We start from the raw sequence: 11,857 nt of genomic DNA, 5'->3' as shown, positions 1-11,857 counted from the left end.
TTCCTTTTGGGAAAATAACAATATAGACATATTAGTATTTGAAAAATAAAAATTAAATATATTCAAATATAAGATAAAGAAAAAATAATTTAAAAATATTACTCGTCTTGTTAACATTTTTTTCAAGAATTATGTTGGAAATCGATGAATATGTAGTGGTATTAATGTTCAACTGTTTGTCTGTTTGACATTGCTGCAGGAACTAGAACAAAAAACATTTCTCACACAAAATCCTTTCCTGTAATATCATGCACCATTTTTCTCACACAAAATCCTTTATCAAATAAATGTTATTCACTGCAGCTTAAGTTTAAATAAAACAATTGCTAACATAGTAGGAGTACTTAAAACAACACTTAATTTCTCAACTGCTAATTTACATTCAGAAACAAATCTCAACACATTTTAGGTACAGTAAAACAATCAATACCGTATAAATACATATAATTATTCTACTGACCACAAAGAGCATGAAAAACTCAATGAAATGGTGTTTGCGCACGCTGCACGAACCCTAAGACGCGCACAAACCAGAAAATATGCTCGTTTCTCAACCACCAACGAGCATCTCCATCAGGAGATCATTCCAAGTATCAATCGGGCCGGGAAGGCACCAATGGAGGCAGTCGCTGATCACCTTTGCATTCTTGTCTTTGGCAAATGGTTGGAAAAACCGATAGGGGCCCGGGTGTGCATCTGGCCGTAGCAATGAAAGAGGGTTGACGTCTAAGAGTTTAAGGTTCACCCCGTTTTCAGCTGCTTTAGGCGACACTTTCTCAAACTCCTCAAGCTCCACATCTCGGAGGATCCTGTTCAGCTCCTTGAGCTCAAACTCGCCATGTCTTGCAGGTAGTTTTCTCTCACAAATTCCGCCACTAAACCACTCCCCGTTCTCAAAGTGGTCGGGCGTGGAGGTCCGATAGAATATAATCCCCTTGTGTTTCGATGCAATGATAAAGCTAAACACGTTCCTGATGACTTTGCGGTATGCGAATTTGATCTCGACCTCGGTTATGTTCCTCTTTGGGCAGAAGTGGCAGCCTAGTATCTGGTCGTTTTCGTAGTAGATGGATCCTTTGACGAACCATTTTCCACTTGAGAGTATCATGTAATCTAAATCGTTGTATTGCCGAGTCCAATTCTTGTCGAGTTTGTCTAGATGGAGTTCTATTTCGGAAGAGGCAACGCCATTTATGTCTTCGAAAATGGCAGCTTGAGCAAGGAAGGGCGACCAGAGAACTGCGAGGGAAAAATTATACGAGGGGAAGACCCATCTGCGGTTTTTGTAACCCTCGTCGTGATAAACGTGGTCTGGTTTTTCAACCTGAAATGAAAAATAGCCTAGTTTTAGTAGTTATCAGAAACATTCTTGACCTCGGGTCTAACATGTTCACACGAGTGACGAGCCTGAGTCAATCATGCTCAAGAACATCAATGTGAAACAAACATGAAATCAGAAGCCCAAACCAAAACCTACATCTACTAATGTGCATCTCATTAACACGACAGATTTACTCGATCGTTATAGTATGAGATTATACCTCTAAAGTAAGGACGAAAATTTACACCAAGCTACATTAGGTAAATTGGAAATGAGATCATCCCTAGACACTCTTCACGATCAATCAAAAACAGTTGCAACATAACGTAAGAATCTTCGTTCATAAATTCTTAACTTCTCTCTTCGTTATCAGCAGAATTATGAGAAGACATCCTAAAACCATACCATAATGTTCCGCTTAACAAGGTTAACTAAGCAATAAAAAATTTATATCCAGAGTCCAGAACCAAAATCAAGAAATTAATTATTTAAGAAAACAAAAAATATGGATCATAGTCAACCAGATGGTGAAGATAGTCCTAAGGTTGCGTAGAACACGGATAAAAAACTATCGGTAGAGCCCATACAACATCAAAGAGATGCCTGATATGGAAACATTCTACCCACATTGATTGCATGCATCAGAATAAAACCTTCATTTCATTAAAATACAATTAATCCATTAATCAACATGTGCTGTTGAGTCATATTTTAAATTCTCCAACCACAAAGCAAAAAAGCATGGAACACAAAAGTGATAGTACTATATAAGTCAATGAACATAAATGTAGAACCAACTTAAATCGAAATTTTACCACTGAGAGCATACACAGCAGCGACTGCACGTGGTTCCTCGAGATAGAATCGCCTATCAAAGCCCAGCTTTTGTTCCTCATCAAGTCAAGGAACTTCCATGGATCTAGACGGGGTAAATCGCAACCGCGGGGCTTCCACCTCCAGTAGAGATAGTCTCTATCTGGCCTCCCATTCTTCATACAATTCTGGTGTTGCTCAATAAACTCACAAGTGCTGTTTGTGTAAAATGGCTCAGTTTTGTCAGGAATCCAATCCCCATCAAAAAGATCACATTTTGCTCCATTATCTGCAAATCTTCACCACATAGCAAAATTGAGTGAAACACAAATCCTGAAATAGTATGTATTATGCACACAAATCTCATCACATTTTTTAAATCGAGTGTTTTATAAAAAAAAAGTCTTCTTGAAATCCAACAATAGATACACAGATATAAATGCTAAAAAGTCATTCACTACTGGAATGGAATGTTGATTAATAAATAAGCTCCGAGCCCACTAAAATATAGCATCATTTAAGGAAAAAATTAAATGGAAATGAGGGAAAGATCTGACCTTGTGGAGAAATATGATCAGCCCTTGTTTCAGAATAGACGGTAATCAAAGGGGCCACTGATTCTAGAAAAGGGGTTTCTGAAACTGGAGATAATTCGAGGGATCGATTGAAGAGGATCCTAAACGCAAGAGCCACTAGAAGAATCGAAACCCCCAATTTGATAGCGAAGAAATTGTGATTGTTGAAAGCCCTCCACCATGATTTCCAATTGTAGAGTATTTTGTTCTCCATTTTCTGTGGTTTTGAGCGTCACTCTCACTCTGTGCTTGAGCTCAGATTTTGGAAACAATAATTTGCTTCTCTCTCTTATTAGTAGTATTATTTATTTTGGCGTTAGTTAAAAGACATTCGTCACACTCTATTTTTTAATCATTGTTTTTCTTGTAAACAGACAATTAGAAGGGATAATTTCGATATTTTAAGATGCTTTTCAACTCTAAAGCTCTGATTTGGTTGGCGCCATGAATTTTTGCACCGACAAAGCAGCAGAATGGAAGCCGTGATTACGCATTTGACAAAATGGAAGATGATTAAGTTATGAGCCTTCCAAACCATATCATCAATTTGCTTCAATTCGAGTATTATAGATTTTTTATTTTTGTTAGAATGAATATTCTAATTTATTTAAGATATTATTGATCTTTCCAAACTAGAACGCTATGCTCAATTTGCTTTTAATTAAATTTTATGTACCAATTGAAAGATAGGTGATATCTTATGAATGAGATAGAGTATCTGTGCATTTAGCTTTTCTTTAATTGAACATAATTATTTTGCTTACGAAAATTAACTATTAGTTTCAATTCAACTTAGAATTTCAAGATCGAACCACATTTTATTCATCTTGAATAATTCCTTTTTCAATACGCGAGATACATGCTATCTTATGAATTGGTCAAATCTTACAAAGAATTTTAATGAATTAACACAGTAGCCAATAAATCAAGTAGGTACTACGTATTATAATCCACTGTCCGAACACATTTAATTTTTTTTCAAATAATATTTATTTTGAAATTGCTAACTTCTAATTTGTGACAGTTTCTGCTATCAGTCAGAAAAATAGCTACCACTGTAGATATCTAAATAATGGTGTGATCTCATATGATTAAAGTAGTACACACAATGGTTCGAGTGTGTCCAAAGCATAGAACTTTACTTCAAAAAAGAAAAATCAAACATTATTACAATCATAATAGAAAAAGAGCATATTATCTTCAAAAAAGAAAATTTAACATCTTTGAAAGAAAAAACTTGCTAGTTGCTTAACAGAGAGAGAGAGAGAGAGAGAGAGATAGAAGCATCAAACTACAAATGAATAACCAGTTATAAATTGGCAAAGCTTTCTTTACAAACTACTTCAAACCAAGATCAAAACCAAAACTCTGGTAAAACCAGCCAAGCATCTTTCTGGCTGAGATGTTCTACACACAAATAATGAAATACACTAAATTAACAACAACAAACTTACCCTATATCTAAAGAAGAATGGGCAAGCATAACTCAACTGCAATGTACTTCAAGTGATCAACCATATCCATCGCTTAAACCCCTTGAGGAGGCGGGGAGAACCCGATCTCTTTAACTCCTCGACTGAGCAATAAATTTCGGCACTTTCATACCAAATCCGTGCTTGGCTCTTTCAACCCTGCTCAGATATCACTGCTCATTAGGACTTCAACATGGCTAATAGCTTACAAAATTTGAATTTGCTGTTGGAAACAATAATTAGAAATCACTAGCTATAGAAAAATATAGGAAGAAGAGCTTGCTCCAGAGCCACTAATTTACTGTGGTAATAATTTATAATGATGCAACTGCTAGTAAAGTTTTTCTTGGAAAGAGAGAAAAATGCAACAATGGTGTTTGGAATAGAAATCACTTAAAGTCGGAAACTTACGTTGGTGCAAGTTTTCCCAGACCATCTAGTTCTTCCCTAGTCTGCTCATCAACCACTTTTCCAGTGATGTCAATGAGATATGATCTGTTTTCTGTGATTGGCAGACCACGGCTCGAGAGCAAATCCAAATCTTTCTCGTTGAGTTCACGTCCATTAACAAAAACTCCTGTATTTCCAGCAGCACAGTTCTTCGGTATAGGATAGTTAAATTCTTCAATATTTGGCTGCAGAATATTAATCAGATTGTGAATGGAATTTATCTATATTTCTGGTATGGCACTGAATCATTGATCATAAAGATAACAAACACTGCTCAAGGAAGATAATTTCATGTTTTCGTGTAGAAAACTCACCATGACGATACCCAGGCAGGGATAGCCCATCACGCCCCAAAATCCAGCTTGTTTATCGTACCTGGTTAATTAAAGTAGTCGCAAAAGTTAAATTATCTTTTTAGGCTAATGTCTATTGGGAAAAAAATGCAAGAAAATGTGAAATTGAGTGGATTAACCAAAAACACTCGGACCTAAACTTAAGTTTTCATCACACGGATGCTTGACTATTCAAAACTGGCATGACCTATTGACACTATTGCCTTCATATAAGTTTGACGCATTCGAACAAGTTAAAAACTTCCCAGCTATAATAATAACCATCTTTTAGTAAGCTGATTTAATTTTAACATTTCTTCATTTCTAGTGCTTCCGTCTTCTTTATCTAATACTACTATAATTCCTCAGTTTCTCACAGCCTATCAGAATGTACAACAACGACAAGGCAACCTTGATATGTTGAAGCACCAAAAAACTGATGGAACTAGCCACATGGTATAGTAAATATGCAAGATATGATGTGCTCACCAGTATTCTCCTGGTTGAATTGGACCAGCTAGTTTTTCAGCCTTCTTGACTATGCGATCTGGTATCAAATGCCCGTTTACAAAAACTTGCGATCCGCCGACAACTCCACCTTGGTTGGACTTTTTGAAGTCTCTGAAGCTCTTTTTGATAAGACCTGCAAGAAAAGACTCTCCTCCTTTGTTAGCCTTTGGAGCTTCTCTACTTATGTCAATGGAGTCCTGAGACCTATTGCTATTTGAAAACGCATTTAACGACACGTCTGTCTCAGTTGCCACAGCTCCATCTCTTGCCGGATTCTGTTTAGAGGTTGTCCTTTCCAGAGAAACCATCTCCTGCTCGGGTCTATTACTCTTGTTCCATTTGTCAAAGCGGCTGACTATCACATTTTCTGGAGAATGACAGGGTAATTCCTGTGGTGACGCAGCCAAATCTGGAATCGGGGAATCACGTTGCCTAGATGATTTATTTCCTGGACTCTGCTCGTCCTCCGATGGACTTGAAGTTGAAGAAAGATTATTCAGTTGCTTCTCAGGAATACCAGAATTCAACTTCTTGTCCGCTGGCAAAAACTTATGGTCAAAGTCATCAAAATCATTAGAGCAGGTGTTCATGTTAGCAGTACTCGAACCATCATTCCAGTATCTCATGTTCTCGACCGTTCCACCAGAGACTTCATCAATCTCTGTTGGCAATTCCTCGACGAGCGTAGAAACAGATGCAACAAGCCCCTTACTCCCGAGTTCAAACAAGATGACGGAAGAACAGGCACCACATTTCAACTTTTGTTTGTTTTTATCCATTGAAATGTGTTTCCTTGGAAGTCTCAATAACTCAAAGCAACTGCTGCATGTTATAAAAGGAGCACCACCTCCGACGGGATGACTCACCTGCCCACCCCTAGGACCTACAAGCAACTTTCTAGGATGATGGTAATTGAAACCATCATTCTCCGAATCTATGTCGGAAGAATTCACAGTTAAAGACTGTCGAGATTGTGGTGGATACAAATTCGCGTTCCCAGAACTATTAACCTGTTGCCGGTGCAGAATAGGGGTTAGATGATCAAAAGCCTGATTAGAAGGTTCGTTTTGAGACCTTCGGTTATGCAAACCCAAGGGATCAACCCTAGGAGGCATATGCCAATTATTATCAGAGCAGTGCACACAAGAGCATGCCGGCTGATGAAAAAAGTTTTCATGCCGGTGCAACATGAACCGCTCATTATTGGCATCACTATAGTATCCCGGATAGTGCTCGTGACTGGGCTGTTGGATGTATCGGGATTGTAGCTGATGAGGCGGCCTCCGAAGAACTTCTGGCTTATAGGTATTAGCATAGTGCATGTACTCGTGTGGATATCCCCTTTGTGGATACGAATCCATCACTGTCGAACCATACCTATCCAAGTATGGAGCAAATCCAGCAGAACGACTGAAATAGGGAGGTACAATGTTATCAGGATACATTGGCTGCCTGTTTGCAGCGTGTGATGTAGTAGTTAATCCTTCTTGAGCATAAGCTGCATGATGTCTACCATAAGTATCAGGTGAAGTGGAGGAAACCATCCTCTCATCGATGCCAATATTTTCCTTGGGTTTATCTGCCATATCACAAGACCGGGATATCCGATCCTTCAGTTCATCAAGCTTCCTTAGGAGCTCTGCCCGGCCATTTTCTAAGCTCTCAATGCTGTTATGTCCATCAAGATTGTGACCTCGATATCGAGACCTTTCACCTTGTTCATAATAAGAGCCCATGCCATAACTCGACTGCCCCTCATCATGATAAACAAAATCATCAAACCTCACTTGAGCAGGAACGCCCCTAGCTGGCCCGTGCACCGAACCTTTAGTGTTCACGCCCCACTGGTCCATAAACTGCCTCGACCTTGAAGAATCCAGCGGGGTGAAGCCTTTAGCATTGTCATCATGGAAACCAACAAACTCTGACCCTTCCACTCTAAAATCACAACTTTTGCCCCGATTTCTATCACGGACCAGACCTTGTGAGTATGGCCTGAACTCATCATCAGAACTCTCCACATTTCTCACCCTTTCTTTACCTCTCCTACTCGTATCAGAATCAGCTGGCGTCTCCTTATGTTCAGCTGGTAACGTGGAAGCACCATTCGAAACCAATCCTTCTTTCTGGATTCGCTCCACACCACTGTCTTCAATTGCATCAGCACTCTCCATGTCAACCTTGATACTGTTATCTATGCTGTTTTCCTCAGAAATCACTCCACCCTTAGAATCCTCGGATACCTCTGACGATCTACCTTCCACAATCCCCCTATTTTTAGCTGTAAGATGAAAACAACAACAGCAAAACAAATCCACTTTGATCAGAAAAACAACATTACAAGCATAACATCTCAATCATTATCTAATTTCTGCAGATAAAGTCTGCACTCATTCAAAAGAAAACAACCACATAAAGACATGATTAGCAAATTAACATAATACTCTGCTGCAGCATAAGAAACACACTAATTAAATAACTATTTATTCAAACACTCAAATTATACCTATATTCACACTAACAAGAACCAAGATTCTCACTAATTTAGCTCAAAACTCCCCAGAATGGAAGCCCACAAACAACTAAGAATTCAACAAGTAGCTCAACTGCTAATTAGAAGCTAGTACACAAATACACACAAAACACCCACATAAATAAACATATACAAATGCAAACAACTAAAAAATTGTACCTTTCAAAATCGCACCACAGCCTCCACACTTGTAGAGAGAGAAATCAGGGAGCTCAGGGAGGAGATTCTCACACTTAGGGCAGCGAACCAGCCGTACTTTTGAACCCTCCGCCATTTTCTCCTTTCTTATTAATTTCCCCCTTTTGCTTCAGCTCCAAAACTTCACCAAATAATTAAAGCTACAATATTTTATACTGTGGCTTAATCTTCGAACAAGAATGAGTCGTGGGTAGTTAACTTGGATAATTAGTCACATCAAAAGTCAATTCGATGATCTCTAAAGCCCAACATCAGATCATTAATTTCTCCAACCATTAACCAACCAGAGAAGGAGTAATAATAATGATAGTAATGCACCAAATAGAAAATTTTCTTCATTTTTCTGTAGCAATTGAAAAACACAACAGTAGTGTTACAATTTTACTCAAAATCACAAGCAACATAATTTTCTTGGCTTTTTTAGGTTTATCTTCAAAAGTAGAGAGTTTTGAGGAACAGAAAAGCTACAGGTTCAATTGGACAAGCAAAACAACTGAAAACTAGTCTGTTTGTAGTTGAGATTTATTACAAAGACTGAAACTTTATCGCAATAAAAGAAAAGGGAAAACATTAAATTGAAGAAGAAAAAGAAAAAGAAGGCTGAAGATTTGGGTTTGCCTATAAAAGGGAATGCTTGGATTTGGAGGGAAAGAGTGAATATCATAACGGCTCGCCTCCCAATATTTTCCGCTTTGTTTTTTGAGAGTGCAGTAATTTGTGAAGGGAGGCAAAACGACGTAGTGTGGGGTGTGTAGACAATGGAACGGCGCCGTTTGCTGTGAGCTCTGTAGAAAGCTGCATTGGCAAAAGCAAAAGGAAAAAGGAAAAGGCAAATGCAAGCTGTATAATGGAACCAAACGCCTATTTCAAAGTGGTATGAAACGACTGCGTTTTAACTTTTCACGCTTTCTTCGCGAAAGTACTGTTGCGTTGTTTTGCGAGTTTACCAATTCTGCTTACTTTCCCTTTTCGTCAAATTTTTGTGCTTTACCTTTTATTCGCATATTTTATATTTTTATTTGTTCATCAAAATTAATCTCACAAAAAATTAATCACAATTTATTACTAGTACATTCAAACATCTACTTATCTGTACTTTATATTTATGTGGCTCATCATTTATTACCGTCAGATTAATGGTGATAGTTTCACTTTCAATTAATGCTAATTCAACTAATTTTCTCTTTTTTTCTCTTCATATTTAATCAATTATGTATTAACACATTTTTATGGATGAATAAAATAACACTTTTGTTATATTATGACATTTTTAGTGTATGTTTATTTTTAGATATGAAGGAATTTCCGACGTGTCATTACATCTGAAAAAAAAAGAATATTAGGTAGGTTATGAGTTGTCGTTTACCTCGTGTACGAGGAGTGTCAAAAATCACATGTTTTTCCTTGCATTGCAATAATCTTTATTTCGTTTCACACACATTCAATAATTAGGAATCATAATGATTATGAAGGATATGTACAATAAACAAATGGAGTAGTATCATCTTCATTGTACACATAGAATATTAATTATACTCCTATGTTTTTTTCATTTTAGTTTCATCTATTAAAATATTAGTCTCTGTCTATTTATGATAAATTTTTATGTAGAAATCATTTCATACTAATAATATTTCAACATTTTCTTTACTTCTTACAAAAAAAATAGTCTTATGTTTTCATTTTTCTCCATCCACCAAAATTAGACAGAAAGTTACTTTCAATTATTTAACAACTTTTTTTTCTCAGATAATTTACCCAATTTATTTCATTATTTTTCATAGTTGATCAATTTAGTACAATTAAAACGTGTGTACTCTACTGATGAGACTATTCTTAATAGACTAAAAGAGTATTCAAATTCATTCATGTCGTACACTACTAAAATTATTTGTTTTGATTCAAATTCAAATTAATACATTCAAATCGCCCATTAAGTTGATTCCTTAATTAATCATTTTCCACATAGCATTATCTAATGTCGGAATCGGGTGGGCCGTGTTGAGCATACGAAATTCAACGACCTCAATTGAAGTATTGAACCTTATAAAGACTTATTCAACGCTACGTTTCAAATCAATATATTAAATTTTGTGTATTTCTTAAAAAAATTCTTTTATAGTACAATAAACTAAAACATACGAGTTAGATTTTCAACTTATAAAAAGAGATTGATTAACGAACGATATGGGGGACTAGGTAGTTGAGTATCTAATAAAATGTTCAATAATTGAAAAACTATAAAGTACTACTAGCTACTTAATAGGCTATATATGAATGTAAGACAGAGAATATAGCTATTTCCATGAAACATGCATAATTCTGATTAAGTTGTTGGATGAGATTTGTCATTATGCATTTCACTCACTTACATATATTTTGGGGTCATTATTCTTTTGCTTCAATCTTTGGATTGTTTCAAAAAATATATGCTAACCATGAAAATAGTGGCTTGATTTAATGAATGCGTGTGCAATAAATATAGAGTGAAAATTTAATAGTGTTAAATAATATTCTCTCTATCTACATTCAATTTTCCATTTTAGCTTATCTTCAAAATTTAGTCATCTGCCAAATTCCCTATCTAATGAGTTGGATTCCATTTTTAATAATAATAATATTTCAATCATTTTATTTTCATCTTTCTCATTTTTTTTTATCAATTTTGTATCTCATCTGGTCTTCATTAAATGTCTCATATTTTCTGTTTTCATCTAATCCTTAAAGAATATTTTATTTCAATTTTTTATAAATCAAATAAATTTTTTAAATTCACACTAGTGAAATATGAGAGTGACATTTAACATGTAAAGGGAGGAGTATTAAAACACATAATATCCATTACCCAGGCTATTTATAATGGACGAAGAAATTTCATGACTTACTTGTATATTAGTTGAATAAAGTGAAGAGACTTGGATTTTGACCTATCACGAGGCATCTTAAAAGAATACGAGCCAAAGTTTCCCAGTGTCAAATCTTGGAAAATCAATACCAGTTCACAAATAAAATGAATCTTAAAAATATAATGAAGTTGTTGAAAATAATATTTGAATAGATTAAACTGATATCATGATAGAGAAGGACATATTTTCTTTTATAATGAAATTTATGAATGTCTTAATCAAAGGAGGAAAAATATTGCATTCTTAAAACTAATATTATCCTAACCAGACAGGTCGGGGAGCATTAATTGTCTAATTAACTAAAACTCTCTTAAAATATAGTCTTAGAAGCTTATAAAATTCTTTCGTTTTGAATTGAACACTAATAGTAGTAGTTTTTTAGAAAAATATTACTCCTATATTTGAAAACTCATAATTCTACTTAATCAAAACATTGTTACCGATGTATTATAACTTCAATTATCCAACACACAGCTTATTTTAAAACAAATTATGTGTATTATATTTCACAAAAATATGCGTCTTATGAATTTGCTACGTTTCTTTATTCTATAAGGTGTAGATATTCATTAATTTAGGCATAGTCTAATAGCTTCCCAGCGAAATTTTAAAATTATTGTGAAAGAAGCTCAGAATGTAAATTTACAAAAGTCAAAAGATTAGCACTACACATCCACAAATTTTAATGCATTTGTTTTTTTCTCACTTTTACTTTTTCAGTTCCACTTTAGGCCCAAAAGCCACGTC

At 35.6% G+C, this 11,857-nt stretch overlaps 2 protein-coding genes across 2 annotated transcripts in view; both read right to left on the bottom strand.

Annotated features, from left to right (window-relative positions):
- Window positions 1–341: 341 nt before the first annotated feature.
- Window positions 342–2,999, bottom strand: LOC125217074 (protein trichome birefringence-like 23). The gene is made up of 3 exons (XM_048118898.1): window positions 2,692–2,999; window positions 2,137–2,423; window positions 342–1,324 (listed from the first exon to the last, which is right to left on the bottom strand). The coding sequence occupies exons 1-3, from the start codon at window positions 2,921–2,923 to the stop codon at window positions 551–553; spliced, it is 1,293 nt and encodes a 430-aa protein (XP_047974855.1). The 5' UTR covers window positions 2,924–2,999; the 3' UTR covers window positions 342–550.
- A 990-nt stretch (window positions 3,000–3,989) lies between these two features.
- The window catches only part of LOC125210401 (COP1-interactive protein 1-like), a 13,001-nt gene continuing 5,133 nt past the window's right edge, over window positions 3,990–11,857 (bottom strand). The window contains exons 4-8 of the mRNA XM_048109960.1: window positions 8,166–8,315; window positions 5,453–7,754; window positions 4,946–5,006; window positions 4,593–4,816; window positions 3,990–4,340 (exon numbers count right to left, since the gene is read on the bottom strand). Coding sequence (XP_047965917.1) covers window positions 4,274–4,340; window positions 4,593–4,816; window positions 4,946–5,006; window positions 5,453–7,754; window positions 8,166–8,315 — 2,804 coding nt within the window. The 3' untranslated portion in view covers window positions 3,990–4,273. The remainder of the gene's footprint in view (window positions 4,341–4,592; window positions 4,817–4,945; window positions 5,007–5,452; window positions 7,755–8,165; window positions 8,316–11,857) is intronic.

The sequence above is a fragment of the Salvia hispanica genome, chromosome 3 (genome assembly GCF_023119035.1).
Source record: "Salvia hispanica cultivar TCC Black 2014 chromosome 3, UniMelb_Shisp_WGS_1.0, whole genome shotgun sequence".
Classification (NCBI taxonomy): Eukaryota; Viridiplantae; Streptophyta; class Magnoliopsida; order Lamiales; family Lamiaceae; genus Salvia; species Salvia hispanica.
The sequence above is the reverse complement of the archived record's forward strand: the minus strand, read 5'-3'. Positions and strand labels throughout refer to the sequence as shown.

Bases quoted from the DNA above. Each gene is read 5' to 3' on its own strand.
- LOC125217074 (XM_048118898.1), bottom strand. From the start codon at position 2,923: ATGGAGAACAAAATACTCTACAATTGGAAATCATGGTGGAGGGCTTTC. The intron at 2,424-2,691 runs GTCAGATCTTTC...GAAGATTTGCAG, and splicing joins TGATCATATTTCTCCACAAG to ATAATGGAGCAAAATGTGAT. The intron at 1,325-2,136 runs GTAAAATTTCGA...TTTTCATTTCAG, and splicing joins TGCTGTGTATGCTCTCAGTG to GTTGAAAAACCAGACCACGT.